The sequence below is a fragment of the Panthera uncia genome, chromosome D2 (genome assembly GCF_023721935.1).
Source record: "Panthera uncia isolate 11264 chromosome D2, Puncia_PCG_1.0, whole genome shotgun sequence".
Classification (NCBI taxonomy): Eukaryota; Metazoa; Chordata; class Mammalia; order Carnivora; family Felidae; genus Panthera; species Panthera uncia.
The window spans coordinates 53,338,719-53,360,700 of record NC_064818.1 but is presented as its reverse complement, the minus strand read 5'-3'; the positions used below and the strand labels follow the sequence as shown (position 1 = coordinate 53,360,700).

The 21,982-nt window shown below is 39.7% G+C and overlaps 1 protein-coding gene across 12 annotated transcripts in view; it reads right to left on the bottom strand.

The window, feature by feature from the left end:
• The window catches only part of CC2D2B (coiled-coil and C2 domain containing 2B), a 94,956-nt gene that overhangs the window by 4,459 nt on the left and 68,515 nt on the right, over nucleotides 1-21,982 (bottom strand). For 9 of the 12 annotated variants that reach the window (XM_049645421.1, XM_049645422.1, XM_049645424.1 and 6 more), the window contains 8 exons: nucleotides 17,153-17,251; nucleotides 14,653-14,835; nucleotides 14,290-14,487; nucleotides 11,957-12,046; nucleotides 9,024-9,137; nucleotides 6,757-6,891; nucleotides 6,256-6,378; nucleotides 1,612-1,670 (listed from right to left, as the gene is read on the bottom strand). In XM_049645421.1, coding sequence (XP_049501378.1) covers nucleotides 1,612-1,670; nucleotides 6,256-6,378; nucleotides 6,757-6,891; nucleotides 9,024-9,137; nucleotides 11,957-12,046; nucleotides 14,290-14,487; nucleotides 14,653-14,835; nucleotides 17,153-17,251 — 1,001 coding nt within the window. The remainder of the gene's footprint in view (nucleotides 1-1,611; nucleotides 1,671-6,255; nucleotides 6,379-6,756; nucleotides 6,892-9,023; nucleotides 9,138-11,956; nucleotides 12,047-14,289; nucleotides 14,488-14,652; nucleotides 14,836-17,152; nucleotides 17,252-21,982) is intronic. The other 3 variants (XM_049645423.1, XM_049645429.1, XM_049645432.1) reach the window with 3 other exon arrangements.

The window sequence follows — 21,982 nt, the reverse complement described above, 5'->3', positions numbered from 1 at the left end:
AAACGTGATAAGAGTGTTGTCACTTTACTCAAGTGCAAGAATATTTTTTTTTTATTTTATTTAGGATGAACCAGACCTTCATGGCTAAGGATATCTACCATCATTCACATTAATCAAGTTGGGGAGAAGCAGGCACTTGCTTGGCTTGGGAAAGCAAGAAGCTTCCCAGGAGAGCCAACAGTTGGATCTCAAAGGCACATCTCTTTTCTGGTTACCTGTGTGTAGACAGCTGCCTACTGGGTGTGATGTGACAACGTCTACTGTCTGATCACTGTACTGACATCCCCATTCTCCAGGGCCCTCCTCTGTCATAAAATATTGTGTTTCCAAGAAACTGCATTTATGAAAGTTCAGATATCTGGTCTGGGTGATGTCAGCAGGGATGGATTTATTAGATTAGTTAATACAGCAAGCATGGTTGGAAGGAAATGAGGCACAGACTGATAAGTATGATGATCAGTTTCCCCTGCTAGAATGTACACTCCATAAAGGCAGAGATTTGTGCCTTTGTATTCAGCCCCTAGAACAGTGCCTGCTGGTAGATTATTCCAGGGACAGTGTACATTGGTTGACAGGGCCCCCTTGAGAAGCCTCATCTTTACACAGAATCACTGTGTGCTTAAAAACAAAAAGCCACTGGGAATTTCCTCCTGGCTCAGTCTGTAGTGTGACTGAGTAGTTTTGGAGTTTGCAGAGTCCCAGAAGCGGCTAAGCATCAGAACTACTTGTAGGGCTTTATCAACATATTTCACCTTCAGGTATTGATTCAACAGGTCTGGTCTGGGATCCTGGCATCTATTTTTTAAAATAGTTCTAGAAGTGATTCTGATGAAAACCAGAAGTTGGAATCATTTCTCTACTGCATTGCTTCCTTTTTTTGTTAAGAACTGGGGAAGAAGGAAGGAAATAAGAGGTGGGAGTTGTGTACTAGCGAGAGAAGGGAGTGGCAATATTATTTGTTATGTTTTATTTTGATTAGTTGGTAGGGGCTTATATGGCAGCCTGCTATGTCAGCATGAGTCACTGGAGACAGTAAGATCTAGAAGCTTCTGACACATTTGGTGTAGGAGCAAGCCCTGCTGTAAAGTTTGTGACTTTGACAAACTTGTTCAGCTTGACTGAACAACTCCTTGGGACGTGTGTGTGTGTGTGTGTGTGTGTGTGTGTGTTTGGGGAAGGGGGGAGTGCCGATGAGGGACAATATTGATGTTTCTACCACCCAACTTGGATGTTTTTTCCATACTCCAAGTGGTGGGCCATTTACCTTCATTTCCTTTCAAGAAGTATTAGTTACTGCATTATTGTTACCATAACTTCAACAGGTGTCTGTGTTGAGAACTTCCCAGCAGTAGCCCTACAATATTTTCCAGAGGCAACCACTTTTTAAGTTAGATGGTCTTTTGTAAGGAGTGTCCTGGAATGGCAGAGGGACTGCTTTTTGATGCACGGACCAAAAGTCAATGACTCAGTGGAAGACACTACCATAACCTCCATCTCTTGCTTCTATTGCTGAATCTAATAGGTATTTTGAGAGCCTGGGTTGGAGAACTGAAAGGAGCAACAGATTAGGGAGAAAACGTAGTAATCGTAATATATAAATAAAGGTCATACCTGTTCTTTAGATCTTCTATCATGCTTTTATTAGTGTCACAATAAATTATTTCCTCAGGCTGAAACATATAGACAACTGAAAGTTATAAAAGATTCTAGGGAGACCACTTTGACATCACAGTCACCCCTGGAGTGCTAATTATAACGAGGGGAACCCAAACCACTTTCATGTGGCAAAAGCACTCCACCACAGAAGCACAAAGGTAAAACACAGATCACAGTGTTTCCTTTGATTTTAGTATTACTTCACCAGAGCGCGGGATGAGGAGTGGATTTACAAGGTATTTTTCCTGGGTAAGACAGGTCTGCTGGCCACATTCATTTATTCAAACAAACATTTGACATGCTTATTGGTTATACCAGAAAATCTTTGGCACCTGCACTAGTCTCATCCACTTATTAACTGTGGCCTTGGTGAAGTCACTTAACTTCTCCGAGTCTCCGATACCACATCTTTAAGAGAGGGACAATAATAGTACTTACTTCCCTAGGGTCTTGTGAAGATTTTGATATAAAGTAATATATACAAAGCCTGGCACATATCGTTCAATAAAATCAGGTATTATTACTACTACTCTTTCATTTTTTGAAAAAATTTTTGAAAGAGAGAGAGAGGGCATGAGCAGGAGAGAGGGGCAGAGGCAGAGAGAGAGAGAGAGAGAGAGAGAGAGAGAGAGAGAGAGAATCCCAAGCAGGCTCCACACTCAGTGCAGAGCTCCACACAGGACTCAATCCCATGACCCTGGGATCATGACCTGAGCCAAACCAAGAGTCAGACGCGCAACCGACTGAACCAAATCAGGTGCCCTACTACTCTTTTAACATGGTTTGTTATCTTCCTTCTTTGGTTGAATATCCTTTTCTTCCAGCTGGCAGGAGCCAGGTCTTTGTGTGCATGTCCCTCCCTGCAGGGCTCACATGGACAAGACAGAGGGGCTGGGCTTGGGCATTTTTATTTTGAGCATTCCTGAACTGAGAAATAGAGGTAGCTGTAGAGATAGGGACATGGGCGGAAGGAGGCTTGTGCAATAAGAGGGCAACAGTTTTCAGACCTCTAGGGGCTAGAATATTTCAAGAGTGATTGAGAAGATTCAGTCTGTCAGGTGATGATCTAAGCCAGTGGTTCCAGAAGTGTGGCCCCTGGACCAGCAACCTCACACCTGGGAACTTGTTAGAGATACAAATTCTCAGCCCCCATGTGGTACCCGCTGAATTAGAAACTCACAGGGCAAGGCCCAGCAATCTGCCAGGGTTCTGATGCCACCATGGATAGATTAGACAACAGTCCCAGGCACAGGGAGTTTCCCCACAACAGATTCCTCCAGGAGAGGGGAGACACTGGAGAAAGGAAACTATGAACTCCAACGTCATGTTGCAGGGCCACCAGCTGTCCCAGACAGCACAGGTAAGCTGAATGCCTTTATTGCTGCCACCAACCACTGTGTAACCCTCCAAGGCCCTCACTCCCCTCCCCGGCCCCTCCCTCTGTCAGGTAACTAGTGGATTAGTTAGGCCACCTTCAGGCCTGAAAAAGAGGCCTGGGTTAACGTTAACTCGATAAGTTTAAGAGGTGTTAGTCCACTTGCTTTCTTTGGCAAAGGCCCTTTCTTTCAGGGAATTCATATCTTTTAAAACTTCAAGAGGATCTCCCTGTTAACTTCATCTCTGAGTACCCACATGCTCATCTTACACACTCAAATTTGTGTTCACAATTGTGACAAAAAACAAGTGTTCACCACAGATAGTGGTTTATTTTGGGATATGTGTTGCAAGACAGAAGATTGAGGGCCATTAATCCACAAGAAAGAATAGAGATACAAGTCAAATGCAATACTGGGTTTTATATTTATAGATTCGACATGACAAAAGGTTTTGTTTCCATACTTGGGCAGAGTGGCTTTTAAAAACTACAATTTTGATCACGGCAGCCCTTGCCTTAGTGATGTTAGCTTCTGACTGTCCTGAGGACAGGCGCCCATGTCCTTACCACGACTTTGCTCACCCCTGAGCTTGTCTTGCTCACTCCCTGGCCGCAGCCAAGCTGGCCTTTTAGCTCCTCGACAGACACCTGACTGCACCTGCTGGTCGTCATGCCTGCTGTGTCCTCTCCTCTGCTGGGACTATTCTCTACTCCGACCTTCCTCCAGGCCAGCTCCTGCTCACCTTCCTCACTCTGCTTGCTGGTCACTGCTTTTTACCCAGGAAGCCCAGGAGCTGTCCTTCCCCTCAGGCCCTCTGCTGCACGCTCCCAAAAGCACACTCATTTCTTCTGTGATCGCATTTACCACTCTGTCCTGCAATTGCCTGCTCCCTTCTCTTTCCTCCTTGAGAACACAAGTCCTGGCAATACTGAGACACATGTTTTCCTTGTGGTACTGATGCCTCACAAAGCGCAGGCACACAAGCAACATTTCACTGAAGCCCTAATAGAATGATTAACAGTAAACAAAAAACCCTCATCTCTAAATATGTCACCTCGCTGCAGGAGGTGGCAATACATCAGTTGCAACTTTGGGATGGGAAAAGCAAGGCATGGCCTATGGATGCTGAAAATGTTGTTTGCTCTAGAGAGATAACTACACTTCCCCTTCTTTAAAATGACTTTACAACAGGAAATATGTATACGTATATACGCATGCTTGCATCACACGGAGAATGTTTAGAAGGATGCACAAGCAACTACTAACAGTGTTTATTTCTTAGAGAGTGGGAAAGAGATGTTGAAAGGGAGAGACATTCTTTGTACAGTTTGGTACTGTATGATCCCCTCTCTGTAACTTCCATGCATTCCTTCTGATTTTGTGAAATGGCTCAAATATATAGATGAGCATAGAGAACAAGGTAATGAAAATCCACCCATCATACCTACCACTTAGCTACATCTCACCTTTGCATTCTTGCATATTTGTTTTAGATTTTTTAAAAAGAAGTAAAACATTACAGACTTGAAGTACTTTGTATGTTGCTCCCCTGACCTCATTCCTTTTTTTCCTCTCTCCAAAGGTCACCTTTAACCTAAATTTGGTATGTATCATTTCTAGGAATGCTTTTACACCATCAATATGTGTCTATATATACATAAACAGCACACCATTTTCAAACTTCATATAAGTGATTTTGTACTATGCGTATCATTTCATATATTTTTCATTTTGCTTGACATTACTTTGTTTTATATTCATTCCTGTTGATACGCATAGCTCTAGATCAATGACTCTCAACCTCAGTTGCACATTGGAATCACCCGGGGAGCTTTCAATAACATGGGTGTGTATGTCCCACCCTCAGCGGCTCTGATGTAATGGATGTACAGTCAAGTTGAGAACTAGTGTAAGTTGGTTCATACTTTTTTTTCTTCTGTTATGTAGAAGAAATCATACTATGAGTACTTCATAACTCATGTATTCTTTTTCTGGTTGATGAATTCTTTTCTCATTTTTTTTTTCCTATTTCAAGCAATTCTATAAAGAACACTGTTGTACTCGGCTGTCTTCCTGTGCATGCTCCTCTAGGATATATGCTGAGAAGATGAACTGGTGGGTCAAAGGTTGAGCATCTTCAGCTTTATCAGATCTCGTCACACTGCTTTCCAGAGCACTTACAGCAATTTACCTTCCCACCACTTCTCCTCTTTGCCAGCACTTGGTATGATCACACTTAAAATTTTTTTTTTTTTGCCAATCTTAACCACGTAAAGAGGTGCTTCGTTGTTTTAAATTGTATTTTCCTGATTGTGAGTGAGATTGAGCATTCAGGTTTCTGCTTCTATGAATTGTTTTCTGCCTATTTTTCTACTATATTTTCCACTATCTTCTTTTAACTTTCACTTCCTCTCGGCTCATAGCTCTTAGTTTATGGATTTTGTAATTGCCTGCACCTTGCCATGCCGGGGGCCTTGATCCAGAAACAGCCACTGAAGTGGAATTTGGGGTCCTTCACAAAGGGACGTCACGTGCACCACAGATCCACTGGCTGAGCCACCTGGTAATTCCGTCGTTCTTGACCTCCGGTCTGTGCTTCCACCCCTGCCTCGGATCTCCTGGCACTGGGTCTGCAGCTTTTCTTCTCCATCTTCTTTTGAGAGTAGTGACGCAGGGGGACCCATCCCAATCCCTAGCTTCGAAAAGTGAGGCTGGCCCGGTTCCCTGGATTTCATGAACCATTTTCAGACCTTGTTGCCGTCCTTCATTCAGCCCTACTCATTGCTAGTATTTCTGTCCTGTTTCTACTCCATGAGATCATTGTCATGGTTTGGAGCCCAGGTAAACCTTTTCTTTTTCAATCTTTATATTTTATCATTACCGTGGATGTGGAGCAGAGAGCTAGGTCAAGGTAAACTTACGACAGCATCTTGACATTATATTTTCAGTTTTAGAATAAACATTTACATTTTTTCACTTTAAAATCTACATTCACTTTGAAGATGATGCCTTCTTTTCAATTCTTCTTTTCTGCAAGTAGAGGAGTATGATAGGAGTAGCCCAAACTCAGGCTGGATGGCAGAGAAAACTAGATTTTATTAGCATTGCCAAATCATTCAGTCTGCAATCAGCTATATAAACATAATGAGAGCTGGCACAACTGGTAAAGATTAGAACCGATGGTAACTTTCATACAGACACACCTGAGAAGAATTTAGTTTACCTGTATGCTTTGTGCGTTTGCCCCTTGGAAATCTTTTGGAAGCAACTGTTTCCAGAAACTTTCTTTTGAATAGTCAAAATGTACAGCCATTGGTGTATTATTTTGTTGAATATTAAACCAGACCTATTAAAACATTAACATAAAATCGGTATAGGCACATGGGAGCACAAAGCCCCTACTGGTTAGGATGGAGAAAAAGTTTACAGCCCCACTACCCAGCGAAGGTAGAAGCCCAGGGAGGTTCTGAGGTAGGAGGTAGAGATTCCAAGGGCATGTGAACATTAGATTGATCACTGGTTCTCAACCTTGGAGGCACTACAGAATCACCTGGGGAACTTTAGGGATTGAAGAATCCCTGGCTCCACAACCCAGGGATTCTACTTGAACGTCTGTATTTTCTTCAGAGTCCACATGGTTCTAATGTAGAGCCGGAGTAGAGGAGAACTGCCTGACTCTTGAGGATATTAACTCCAAATAAGACTTCTTTCCCCAGATACTTACATTTCCATCATCAAACAAACAGTCCACACTTTGTAAGGGACAAAATGGGTCAAACTGCTTATGACATTGCCCAGTTAATGGATTCCAAAGCAAATATTCATCAGTTTCTTGAGTTAATACATAAGCTACTTGCCCCTGTGTGAGGAAAAAGATGGTTAACGTCATTTTTGGCAGGTGGTTGATTCAACTCATTTTTGTATGTGGAAATTGTAATGTAAGTATATGATATCTTTGAGTTCTACAAGTCTTTTTGGGGGGAGTCTTCAAAGACTTTTTGAAAAGGAAAAAAGCTAAAGCTCTAGAACTCCTCAGGCCCAGGCTAGCATGAGGATTCAAAGGAGAGAACTTTTGAGCTGGTGCTGCCATGTGCAGCCCTGTAAGGTTTACCCTCACAGCAATGAAACATGTTGCTCTAGAAAAATCAGTATGTTTTGACAATTTCCCAACAGCTAGCACTGAAGTGTTTTTTTCTTAATTTTTCTTAACATGTTTATTCATTTTTTGAGAGACAGAGAGAGACAGAGTGCGAGCAGGGGAGGGGCAGAGAGAGAGAGGGAGACAGAATCTGAAGCGGGCTCTGAGCTGTCAGCACAGAGCCCGATGCGGGGCTTGAACCCACGAACCACGAGATCATGACCAGAGCTGAAGGATGCTTACCCAACTGAGCCACCCAGGCGCCCCTGAAGTGTTTTAAGGTAGGGACACTTTGGTCTAATGCACACAAAAGCACTAAATAGACCAGCCCTGCTTTGAGTGGAATATACTCGGGGACTGAAGTTAGGAAATGGACACTTGCCGAAGGCTCTGAAAAAGCCAAGTGAAGTTAAAAGGTCATTAAGTTAATTTTGAGCATAACATCTGGCATTGGAGGCTAGAGAGAAAGTATACAGGGGACCATCTGAAGAATAAAAGTAGTCATTATGTTATTATTCTGTTCTTAACATACCTTTTTAAGTGCAAAGTTTTATTAGCAAAGAATAACAATTTCAGGTAATAATAAAGACTATTGAACACTTAATGGGAATATGTGCACCAGGCACCATGCTCAGCATTCACACTAAATTTTTCACTTGCGTTCACTCCAAATTCTTTGAGGCAGGGGTGATCATTATGCTCATCTTTCAGATAGAGTCAGAGGTTGAAGGGCTTGTGTAGTGTCACCATACATGGCATTCATTAGTCCTATCTATGGGGAAGATAACTGAGGTTCAGAAAAGTAAGTAAACAAGGCTGAGACTATACAGTTAGTAAGTGGCATTGCTGGGTTTTCAACCGCTCTTTGACCCCCAAACACATATTCTTAACACTGTGCCTGGTCTCTCCAAAGCTCTTGTTCTTTATCACTGTGTTCGGCTTCTTTTCAGGAAGGGGGAGGCTTCGCCTCAACCACAGAGCTGAGGTGAAACACACAGCCGAAGTACCTACCACCCATGGTGTTGACTCGCAGGCATAAATGCAAATATTTGTTGAAATACTGTTGACTCTTTACTGCCATCTAGTGGCACTTAAACCTACACAGGGGGATCGTGGGGGAAATTAACCACGAGCTTTTAGCCTGCTAAAAGAAATAATAAGCCATGCCAAGGAAACATAGAGAAATAAGTGATCACAACACAAAGCCTAAAACGAGACTGGAAATCTTGACCCTCATCAAGATATTCGTGGTAGAAATAGAAACAGTCCAAAGGAAGATAGTGTTCTGGAGGTATGAATGCAGGAGTATATAATTAAGGTATAAGTATAAAAAAAAATGTCAGTAGGTAAATTCAAATTGCAGGCCCACTTCTTGTATGACTAAAGAGCGAGAAGTGAAGAATAAGGAGAAGTATTTCTTAAGGATCTTTAAATATAGTGTTAGAAAATTATAAAGATGATAGTGGTGGTGATGGTTAATAACTCCTACAACCATCACTATAACTGTTAGACCACCACCACCACCACCAAGTGGTGACTATTGAGTTTTCACCATGGACCACGGTGCTATTCTCAGTGCCACACAGTCACTATGTAATTTAACATTTTAGTAACCCCATGAAGTAGCACTATCAGCAGTACAGTTTTACAAAGAAAAGAAAGGAAAGCCTTTCTTTACACTGTGGTCATTTGGATGAACCGACATTATCCTCTTAACTAAATCATTGGTTGCCCATGAAATTCCCCAGTTAGCTTGTGAAAAGAAGGAAAATTGGGATTGAGGTCTTTTAAACTTACAGCTGAAAGGTGATTAGTTTTGTTTACACTATGTAAATATTAACACCAGCACTTACTTCCAACATTGAAGTCCCCAGGACGACTAAAGCTTTCTTTCCAAAATACAGAAAGAAATTACAGAGCAGTATGGCATGCTCTTCCTTATTCCCAATAGCCAAACTGATGCAGCGCTAAGGCAAAAGAAAAGCAACAAGGCCAGAAGAAAATGGAAGAGAAAGATAAGCAATGCAAGCATCCAACAGACTTGGGGACCCTCTCCTCCCTCCAGCTTCAAACACACATATTTTTGCCAGGTCGCGGGGATGACTGACTGCAAAGCTGCAAGGTCTGGTACCTTCTGCCTTTGAAAACACTGGCGAGAACACTAGCTTGGAATATAGGGGTCACTCTACTGTGGGGCAATTAATGTGGATACTGTGCAAGTGACCAAACAGTTTATCATCCAATCTAGAATGTTTCTGTTAAGGACAAATATTAAACTGCCCTGGGCAAACAGGGACATATGGACTGATATTCTAAGAAAACCTCATGTGATAGGAAATCCCATAGAGTTTCTAGGGGAAAGGATCTTTTGGTCAATGGAGCTATACACTGTCATGTACCAATAGAGTGCTCTCAAGTCACAGAGAGGAAGAGATTGGAGTTGAAGCCCAGTCAGGGAGATGACTGAAACATCTTCAACTAAAAAAGCTGGACAGTTGGGGCTGGGTGTAGTCAAATATAGGGTGCCTAGTAAAACAGTTGTTGCAAGAGAGTAAAAGCACGACAGAGGTGGCAGACTGGTGGTCTATGACCTAGTTCTACTCTAAAGGTGTGTTTTTTGTTTGGCCCTGGAATGTTTTTTAAAATTGGGAGATCTCATATAGAACTCTGCATTTCCGGCTTCCCTTGAAAAAATCAGAAGATCTAACAACATAAACGGGCCCAAATGTTCATACAGCAAGTCTGCTGTTGTTGAATAGCAGCTGCAACATTTAGACAGGACGTGTGCCTTCCAGTTCAGTACAGTCCTCTGTAAAGGGCTGTAGTGGCCAGGGAGGTGGGGGATGTGGGACCTCAGGAAGTGACTATTTACCATTCTGTATGAAAGCATTTCAGTGTTTTAATAACTGATATGGTCACATCTGTTCACACTGGCAGAACATGGTGGTGAGGGATGGAGTTTAGGGAGGATGGTAACATGGCTCCTCTGAAAGAAAAGTGTGAACAGAAGAGTGAAGGGCAGAATAGGAGTGGTCTTCATTGTCAGGCCAAGGAGGTTGCCCTGACTAGATTTCATAAGAGGAGGAGAGAACAGGTGAGAACAGGTAACTAACATACGGAGTTCCAGATGCCTGCATATATGTTATCCTTTCAAAACCCCTGTATAACACAGATGAGGAAGTCCAGGTCCAAGGAAGCTAAATGATCTGTCTTAGGTCCCAAAGCTCTTAAGTGGTTGAAGTGGGATTTGAACCAAGGTTTGTTTTTCTCCACAGACTGTGTGTTAGGAAGGAGAAAGTAACACTTGTCCTGTGACAGTCTAATAGTCATATATCATGGGCATCTCATGGCCAAAGAGTTCATGTCAGTGGGAAGACATTAGCCAAGAGGAATCCCATACTTGTAATAACCTTTCGGTTATGGGTATTGTTTGGATTGGTGGTTGGGGGTGGGGAGGGACTCGAGAGTACTAGTATTTGCCTGAATGGTTATTTTTATGGTTATTTTTTAGCTATTTTAGAGGCTCTTTCAATGTTCTGCAGGATTATAATACCCATGAACACGTTTTGATTAGATGAGAGAGTCTCAGAAGAGTCTACAGTTAATGACCTCTTTGAGTTCTACTAGATTTGAATTACTGAATCACTGGAACCACATGCTTGTGTCTCCCTTGTTCTCACTTACCAAAAGACAGTGACCTACTAAGTTAGCCCTGTGCCCCCTAAATCCATTTCAGCTCAACTCTAACTTCTAAAACATTCTAGATAAGTACCAGGACCATTGGCTCCAGATGGAAAGTGTCCCTCTCTAAGGCTCCTATCATACTAGTAATTTTCAATCAAAAATATTTGTTGAATGCTTGCTGACTTTACATAAAAATAAATAGTAATCAAGTCTACCTATTCATTCAAAGAGATTAAACTTGGGATGTATATGTGCAGAGTGTGGGTGTAGCGTCAATATATAAGCAACTAAATATAAGAGCACTGAAAAAAGTGCTCTACTTAGGGTTGCCAGATTTGTGGAAAACAGGATGACCAATTAAATCTGCACTTAGTATAAACAAATTTTTAGTATAAATATGTCTCAAATATTGCATGGGGCCTCTATTCTGTTTGGCGACCAGTTTAAAAAGAATTTTAATCCAAGTGCTGAGGAAAGAGCATTGCTATGCATGCTCTTCATTGAGATGTGGGGAGATTGGGGAAAGCTTCTGAGAAGGGGCGGTCTTTGCCCTAGACTCAGTGTCTGTCCAGCTCCATAGTGACAAGCCAAGTTCTGTCTGGGGGATGTCATAATATTGTACTCCTGGAATTTCCATTGGATGAAAATATTCATGAGCTACCACTTATAACGTTGAATAGATTGTTCCTCTTGAGAATTATTTCTTTTTTGTTTAATTTTTTTTTAACATTTATTTATTTTTGAGACAGAGAGAGATAGAGCATGAACGGGGGAGGGGCAGGGAGAGAGAGACACAGAATCGGAAGCAGGCTCCAGGCTCTGAGTCATCAGCCCAGAGCCTGACTCGGGGCTCGAACTCACGGACTGCGAGATCGTGACCTGAGCTGAAGTCGGACGCTCAACCGGCTGAGCCACCCAGGCGCCCCATCTTGAGAATTATTTCTATGGATTATGATAGAGCTGCCCATGATGTATTAAATTATCAAATGATGTCAAATTTCACAAAACAAAGTATTACATATGTGCATACTATTTTTAAAAATCTATTTAAGAGAAAAGTAAGAAATACTATATATTTGAATTATAAAACATAATTTGTTACCTCTGATGTCATCCATATATCAAAACCATCATTTTCATCCAGAACATCGGGCACAACAGGAATCAAAGATACAAAGCGAGCAATGAGGTCCTAGAATAATATTAACTAACATTTATTAAGTGCATACTATGTGCTCATCACCGGGCATAGTATTTTACATGCATGACCATCACATTTAGTGTATCCCATAAGCCCATGAAGTACATACTATTATTATTTTTGTTTTACAGAAGAGGAAAAAAATCATAGCATGCTAGGATAACTTGCCCAGGGTCACACAGCTAACACAGTGCATGGAATCTCTGGGAACAAGCCCAAGTTAGCCTGACTCCAGAGGATGCCCATTAACCATTACACTTCACTGTAATAAGTTCTAGAAAATTTAAACATTATATATATTACCTATATACTTTAAATTACAACTGTTAAAAATTTTTTAAAAATATATTAAAGAATAGCAAACGCTGATTTGCTTTTAGGTTCCAAATCTATTAGAATTATTTTTATTAATACAAGCTTGTTACAAGTTATTGGAGCAGGAAAATGTTGGTACAGCTTGCTTTCTCAAACAACAGAAGTTATACTGTGGATTGTTCCCCCTACAGGGCTAGAGACAAGGACTCGGACTAAAATAGGAAAGTAGAAAGGGATACAGATAAATAATGAGTAACACAGAAAGTTTACTGACATTTTCATTGATTTATAATAGCCATCATTTATGCACCAATGACCTCCTACATTGGTCATGTTTTTGACTTCATGATTCATAGTCCTTCATAAGCAAAGTTGCTAGGAGTTATATTTAAAAACAAAACAAAACAAAACAAAACAAAACAAAACAAAACAAAACAAAACAGGATTGGGGCACCTGGGAGGCTCAGTTGGTTGAGCATCTGACTCTTGACTTCAGCTCAGGTCATGATCCCAGGGCCATGGGATCAAGCTCCACGTTGGGCTCCACACTAAGCACGGAGCCTGCTTAAGATTCTCTTTCTCTCTCTCTCTTTCTCTCACTCCCTGACCCTTTCCCCTGCTCTCTTTCTCTCTCACTCTCTCTAAAATAAAAAACAAACAAACAAAAGACCTGCGAAGATGGTTTTTGATACAAATCTAGAGCATTATTATCTCTTTGGACTTTGGGTGTCAGAAAACATAGGCAGAAAGAAACTCATGATGGAAAGGCAGAGCATAGCAAAAAGCAACCTAAGTTAGGATATTTTATTTCACCCTAGAGTGCAGCTAAGGGAGCTTTATAGTGGAAAAATAATACAAATATTCTGAGGCGAGCCAACTGACTCAATCAAACCTGAATAAACAAAAGGTGTAAGTGATTTTTTGTGGATGCCTTTTAAGCAAAGCTTATTTTTTTTTTGCCTCAAAGAGGAGACTTATAGCTCTGATTTCATATTTTCCTTTCTCAAAGCGGTAGGAGTTTTTGAGTCCATAGTGAATAAACCTTCATTTTATATGAACTTCAATTTTGAGTATGTTTCTCTTGTCAGCTGGTAAATAGATATGCATAAAGGAAAAGTCACATAGGATGGGGTAGGAGGTGTTATGATGGCAGTTTACAGAGAAAAATATAACATAGTTTCTTCATTCCCACATAACAATGAGAAGCAACCCTTTGAGAAGCCATTTGTAGAACACAACTCCTTTAGAAACATAACTTTTAAAAAAATGTTTATTGATTTATTTTGAGAGAGAGAGAGAGAGAGAGAGAGAGAGAGAGAGAGAGTGCATGAGCGGGGAAGGAGCAGAAAGAGAGAGAATCCCAAGCCCTGAGGCGGACCTTGAACTCACAAAACTGTGAGCTCCTCTGATCTGGGCTGAAACCAAGAGTTGGGTGCTCAACCGACTGAGCCACCCAGGCGCCCCCAGACACATAACTTAATTTTGCCTGAAGTCAAAGGAATTTTTCTGTGTCATTTTCCAAAGTTTGGTAGAAACACTACAAAGCTAGTGTGGTCACATGAACTGGTGTAGCAACAGTGACTCTCTAGTCCAAGGGGGTAGAAATGAAGGAGATCAGGAAGAAATATTTTCTCCCATCTGGGGCTCAAGAGGACATACTGTAACACAGATGGTTTCTCTCTCAGGAAACTGTTTTTGAAAACAAAACAATTTTAGTAAGAAAGTTATGCTCAAAGTTAATATAAAAAATAAACAAATTAAAATAAATATAGAGTAACAAAATGTTCTAAAATTTACTATGGTGATGGTTGCACAACTTTGTGAATACACTAAAAACCACTGAACTGTATACCTTAGATGGGTGAATGATATGTAATGTGAATTATATATCAATAAAGCTACTAAAATACATATCTTACAAGTGTTGCATTAGAATCATGAAGAAATATATCCAGGAGTTGCTGAGGTGGGTTTAATGCCTTGATATATCTTGTTACTAAGATCTGTATCCCTTCACCATTAAAGACAGTAGCTGTGACTCTTCGGTTGGGAAACATCGCCTGACAACTTTTTTTAAAAATCTGTGCTCTCTTGAAAACATCTGTTTGATCTGAAAACTAGAATCAAGTTCAAAATATTTCAATATTATTCCATATTGTTCCCACAGGAAAATACCAAGAACCAATGTTCATTTTTATCCACTTTGAAATTATTACTAGCTTTTAAAACAAGTTTATACTTCTTTAATAGTACCTATAAAAACAATTCAGTGCAAAACCTACCTTGTCTAGTTCTGGATTACAGGTGACGTATGATATTTGAGGTTCAATGGTAGCAAAAATATTTAAGAAGGTAGATTCTTTAAAATTCTGCCCATTATAATCTTCTCTAGGAGACGCATGAGTCTTACTCCAAGTATACCCAAGCAAAACTGGCGGAGTATTTACCTGAAATGTTCCGCTAATCTGAAAGAATATATCAATATAATAGATTCTTCATGACAAAAATACACATCAGTCAAATACAGTACAGCTTGTCCCAGTCTTCTCCCGAGGAGGAAACAGACTTGCATGGGTACACACATGCGGGTTCTACCAGTATGTACCTGCACAAGGATGATCAGGTTCTCCATGGTGATCTATTCACACACACCCTCCACACCCTGGGTCCCTGTCTAACATGCACTATGTGGACAGGGCAGATGCAGAAAAGGGATGAAGCAAGGATGCAAGTTGCCCTAACAGAGTGATAGAAGTTCTTAGAAGATCTAATTCAGGCTCAGAGAAGATGCTAAAAGACCATGTTACACTGGGTACATTTTATATTGGGTCTAGAAAGAGAAGAAAACATGCAGCAGCAGGAAAGACAACCCACAGGTCCACAGGAGGATGAATCTTGTGTGTGTGTGTGTGTGTGGGGGGGCGCATGTGCAGAGGTAGGAGCTGATTTACAATAATAATAACTAATAGTAATAGCTAATAGTTACTGAACACTTACTATATGCAAGGCACTATGCTAAGTGCTTGATGTAGATCATATCATTCAATGAAGTAAATACTCCTCTAATCTCCCACTTTGCAGATAAGGAGACTGAGGCTTACAGAATTTGAGTAATTCGTGCAAACTCACACAGCTAATGAGGTCTGCCCACTTTTGAAGCCCACATTCTTAACTACCTCTCTATCCTGGCGTCCAGCCTCAGACTGAGAGATACTGGGAGATTTACAGATGTAGGAAGCCCTGTACCCCAACAACTTAAATCTCTATTGCTCTTTCTTTGCGGTCCTGATACTTGTGACATGCTCCCTCATGTCATCCCTCGTGATAACATATTATGCAGGCATTTCTACTCTCTTCCCTAATGTCTATTCTCTTCTCCTTTCTCACCAACAGTTTCAGGTGGCAATATGACAGGCACATAGTGGCCAAGTCACATAAATGTAAGAAGGCTGCCAGGGTTTTCTGAGAAAGCGCACTGCCCCTTCTTGCTTCACCCTGCTCTCATCTGCAACATGAATACGAGGCTGGAGGAGCACTGAATAATTTGCAATTATGAGGATGACAGCCACATGATATGTAACGTGATATTCTTGAGCTGCTGCACTGTCATCTAGATTTCTTTTTAGGTGAGATAAATAGACCCCTTATATCACTCATTGTTAGGTTTTCTGTGGCAAATGGCTGAATGCAATTCTAATAATACACACATAGTTCCTTCTGAGTCAAATGCCCTCTTTTGTTTGACAACCATCTTTAAGGACTTGATTCAAAAGTTATCTCTTTGGTAAAAACTTTTCTGACCTTTCCTTCTCCTTCTCATACCCTTCTTGTTCACCCCTGGCCCCTGTGAATATCCCCACTTCTCCAAACCAGTAAGAGTAAGGTACTCCCTACTGTATGTTCTCATAGTATCTGTCTTGTGCCCCTATCAAAGCACTATAGCATTAGTTTTCTTCTATAGATGGCGAGCTCCTTGAGGTACAAAATTCATTTCTGAAACTTCTATGGATGGCATAGCTCTATAACTAACTAACAAAGCCCCAAAGAGTCTAGGCTGGGTTTTTTCTATTTTTCTGGTCATGTAGGCATATTTGTGCTACACAACTCAACAGGAGAGCCCTGTGGGGATATCACAGAGACAGGTGCTAATCATCAGTCTCACCATTATCAATAAGCAATGCTGAGGAGCTGAAACTCCTAGAACCCATAGTCACAAAGCAACACCATGAATCATTTATCATTAATCAAAGAACATTTGTGAATCTGATCCTAAAAAACTATTATATGCAAGTGTTAATGTTGTTTCAAGACCTAAGGGTAGCTGTGTTATTTTTTTGTTTGTTTATTTATTTATTTTGAGAGAGAAAGCACGTGTGCGCATATGAGCAGGGGAGGGGCAGAGAGAGAGGGAGGGAATCCCAAGCAGGCTCCATGCTGTCAGCCCAGAGCCCGACGTGGGACTTGATCCCATGATCCATGAATCATGACCTGAGTGGAAATCAAGAATCAGACGCTTAACTGACTGAGCCACCCAGGCACCCCTAGATGTATTATTCTTTATCATCAAACACTCTAAACATATAAGAAATAAATTTGTGGGTGTCTCCTTTTCTAGAGACAGCTAGAATATTTAAATACTCCAACACCCCAGGGGCACTCAAAAACAGGGTTGCTTTGACCTACCAACCTGGTAATCACAGAATCTAATTCAAAGATAACAGTAAGTTTCTACTAGCCAAGGTAAAAACTTAGAATAGTTAGCAAATACTCATTTTCTATTACCTCAGATTGTTGCAGAAGAGCAGAGAAAGGGAAGACAATGGACCCGAGCCAATTCTTTCTTATATGCGAATAACTACTGCAGCTCTTGCAATAGGGATCCTGTTAATAGAGATAATTTTTGTTACTTACTTTAATCACATGGTGAATAATTTCACAAACTTTCACATAAGTATAAAAAATCATTTTTTCTTCTTAAAAAGAAACCAGAGTAAACAGAAAGAATATTTTTCTTTCTTTTTAATTTCTTTAAAAGACACTTGACTATTTAAAGCAAAATAATGACCCACTGTGGAGTTTATGGCCTATGTACAGCTATTTACATTATTGTAGTAGATATGCTCAGTGCAGCAAACTTTGAAAATACACTAAAGAATATAGAGAAAAGAATAAAAATTACTTTAACTCAACCCCCAAGACATCACAACCACTAACAACATTTTAAGATGTTAAATTGTAGTGAAAATATGTTGAAATGATGAGGACACATTCAGAGGAGAATAGCATCATAGATTGTAGATCAGGGAGAAAAGCAGACTTCGAGTAGAAGTTTGATGGTTTTGCTGACATGACTAAGTTAATTTAAGTGCATGGTGCCAATTAGGAAAAGGTGACCCCCAAGGCTACCTCAACTTAAGCCCTTAAGACCATGCAATTCAGTTTTCTCTGATTTACTTAGTAGTCTTCTGAGCCCAGTTCAGTTTTTTTTCTTCCTCCCTCCCTCCCTCTCTCTCTTCCTTCTTTCCTTCCTTCCTCCCTTTCCTTTTTTCTTTCTTTTGTTTAAGTTTATTAGCCCCATTCAGTTTCTAAGAAAGGTTTCTATATTGAGAAGTGATTGCACTGATAGACCAACTCTGACCGCTTGGAATGTTATATTTCTTATGCTAATTGAGAGATTGTTTATTTTTCCCAAGGTCCTGATCAGCTTTATCATGGGAATTTTAGATTTGCAAGACTGGTAAGATTGGTTTGATTTCCCTTTTTTTCTATCCTCACTTTGGCCTTGGATAGAGCCTACCTTACACTTCTAGGAACTTATCATTAAAGAAGTAAACAGGCCATCCTGTTAAAGTAAAAAAGAGACCATCCATCTGTGTGCAAAGAGAAATTAATCATTTTGGTCTGTTTAGAATATTATGATTGATTCTAGGCATGCTTAAGCCCCATCATGGTGCAAATTGGGAAAAGGAAATTGTGATAGTTAATTTTACATGCGACCTTGACTGAACTAAGGGATGCCCACATATGTAAAACACTTTCTTTGGGTGTGTCTGTGAGGGTGTTACTGAAGAGATTTGCACTTGAATCAATAGACTGAGTAAAAATCAGCCCTCACCAATGTGGGCAGAAATCATCCAAACCTCTGAGGACCTGAATAGAACAAAAAGGTGGAGGAAGGGCAAATTCTCTCTTTCTTTTTGAATTGGGACATCCATCTTCTCCTGCTCTCAGACATTGGAGTTCCCGGTTCTCAAGGGCTTCAGACTCTGGAACTTACACCAGCAGTCTCTCAGTCCTCAGGCCTTTGCACTCAAACTGAATTACAGCACTTGCTTTTCTGGCTCTCCAGCTTGCAGATGGCATATTGTGGCATATCTCAGCTTCCATAATCCCATGAGCCAAAAATAAATCTCCTATATCTATATCTATCTCATATATATGATATATCTATATCTATCTCATATATATGATATATCTATATCTATATATCATGTATATCTCTATCTATCTATCCTATTGATTCTGTTTCTCTGGAGAATACTGACTAATACAAAGAAAATTAAAGGGGGAGAGGGGACATATACCATGTATGTGGGATTGGAAAGATCAGTATTATAAAGGTGTCAATTCTAATTAAATTGATCTATGTATTCAATCCATCCTAATAAAAATACTAGCGGGTTTTGTCTTGTTTTTGGAAAGCAATAAACTGATTCTAATATTTATATGGAAATACAAAGGGCTAAGAACAGCCAAAGCAATCTTGAGGAAGAAAAACAAAGCTGAAAAACTTAGATTTCTGGATATCGAAATTTATGACAAAGCTTTAGTAATTAAGACAGTGTGGTATCAATGCAAGGATACATATTAGACTAATAGAACAGAACAGAGTCCAGAAATAAACCCACATTTATACAGTCACCAGATTCATAACAAAGGGTGACTTTGTAATGCAGTGGGGGAAGGGATGATCTTTTCCATAAATGGTGCTGGGTCAACTGAATATACTTATGGGGAAAAAAATAATCCTGAACCTCTACCTCACAGACACATAAAAATCAATTCTGGTTGGATTTTAAATCTAAATGTGAAAGGTAAAACGATTAAACTTTTAGAAGCAAAAACAGGATAATATCTTCATGATCTAAAGTGGGCAATATTTCTTAAAGAGAACCAAAAAAGTACCACCACTGCATTGCAGTACACTAAATCAAGATTTTCTGTTCATCAAAAGACACATTAAAGAAGTAAAAAAGTAAAAAAGACAAGCCAGTGTGGGAAAAGTACTTGTAAAATGTATACCTGACAAAGTACTCATATCCAGATTGTACACAGAACTGTTAAAAATCAATGAAAAAAAAATGGGCAAAATACTTGAACACACCTTTCACAAAAGAGGATATCAAAATGGCCAATAAACATAGAAAAAAGTGCTCAATTTCATGAGTTATCATGAAAATGAGACTTAAAGCCGTAAGGTGATATGGCTGCTTTCATCAGTGTGTCTGAAATGAAAAAATCAGACAATGCTAGGTAATGACAAGGATACGATCAACCAGAACTCTCATAAACTGGTGGTGGGAAGTGTGAATTGACACAACCATTCTGAAAATGGCTTGGCATTAAACAACTAGAGCTGGGCATATGCACAGTCCGAGAGATAGCAATTTTACTCTTAACTATATATCCAACAGAAATGCAGATGTCCCCAAGACATGTACAATTATATTTATATCAGTGTTAAATATAAGAGCCAACAACTAGAAAGAAACAAATTATCTATCAATAGTAGAATGCATAAAAAAGTTAAGGTACATTCCTACAACAATATACCATACAGCAATGAGAATCAATGAGCATCATTACAGATGACTTCCACAAACACAGTGCAGAGAGAAATAAATCACTCACAGATGGATGCATAATGGATGATTTCAATCATACAAGATTCGAAAATAAGCGCTACCTAATCTATACTGTTAGAAGCTAAGATAGTTACTCATGGGGAGGAAGGAATTTGGATAGAGCACAAAAGAGGCTTCTAGGATGATACTAGCAATATTTGGTTTCATGATCTGAAGCGCTGACATTTTTTACTTTCTGAGCCTTTTGTCTCCACTATTTATTTCCCCTTGGATGGAAAGCAAAATGTTTGCCAGAATAAGCTTGTCAATACAAATTTAATTAAGAAATCCTAGGTTGAGTCTCTTGCCTCTGAATAATTCAAACTTACCTGAAGTGGTTTGTAAACTCTAGGAAAAGCATGTAATTAAAATTAAACCTCAAAAATAAAAAGTTCTAAAGAGTTATGTTTTTCAAGAATCATAGTTCTGATTATTAAAAATTACAAAAGCACTTTGACTACAATACAATAAAATTAGAATTTGAAATCAAAAGTTACACTAGTCATTTGAAAATATATAAAAACATACTATTAAATAACTAGTAGGTCAAGAGAAAATAATACTATAAAGAAAATAACAAAAAATAAAAATAACCTAATATGAAAGACGTGGTCTAAGATATTCTAGAGATAAATTCATGGTCTTAAAATATTTCCATTCCTATGAGAGAGAGATTGGTTCCAAATTCGTCTCAGAAAGAGCCCAGCTCTTTCATCCCCAGTGCTAAAAATAGGCCACATTTCTATGAGACTTCCAAGTCCTCAGCTTCCTGCTAACAAGTTAACTAATGAAGGGGGAACCCACAGGAAGTAAGAAATAGTTGATAGCAGGAAGAAAAAATACACAAGGACAAGAGGAAAACTGAAGCATGGGAAGAAACTGTTTTCTAAAGAACAGTGATTGATGATACACCAACACCTTCTTTCAGCGGGGTAGTCATCCTGGGGCTCAGCCTAGGTGGGGTCTTTTATGAGAAAAAGGAATGTTTTGGCCTGTAGTTACCTTGTAACCCAGTGCATGAGAGGAAGGCAAGAACATAGGCCAGGCCCTTTCCTTTCCTAAATAGCAGGCTCATGTTGTCACATATGTCCTGATACTTAAAGCATATGGATTTCATTCAATAACAACACAAAGCACTTACAAGAAGTTAACTATGAATCAAATATTATTCAATTCCGGTCAAACCAGATAATTCACTTCTGAGAAAGAAAGTCTGTTAGGCATTTTTTGGGTTTCCCAAGTTCCACCCATTATCAGTTTATTTTTTTATTTTTATTTTTAATTTTATTTTTTTGAGGGAGAGAGAGAGAATGAGCATGTGTGCACATGTGTGGGGGAGGGGCAGAAGGAGAGGGAAAGAGAGAATCTTAAGCAGGCTTCACACCCAACATGGAACCCTACTTGGGGCTTGATCTCCCAACCATGAGATCAAGACCTGAGCTGAAATCAAGAGTCAGACACTAAACTGACTGAGCCACCCAAGCTCTCCTGTTTTTTCTTTCATTATCAGTTTAATCAGAAAACTACTCAGTTTAACTCCTTGGAGAACAGCCATCACCAAATTACTGTTCAATATTTTACCTTTTATGAAGCATTTATGAAGAATTGATAGAAACTATTTTAATAAGAATGTGTGTCCCATCTCCTGGAAAACTGAATTGGAACACAATGACATTATGTTTCTTAGTTCTTATAGAAGACTCATTCC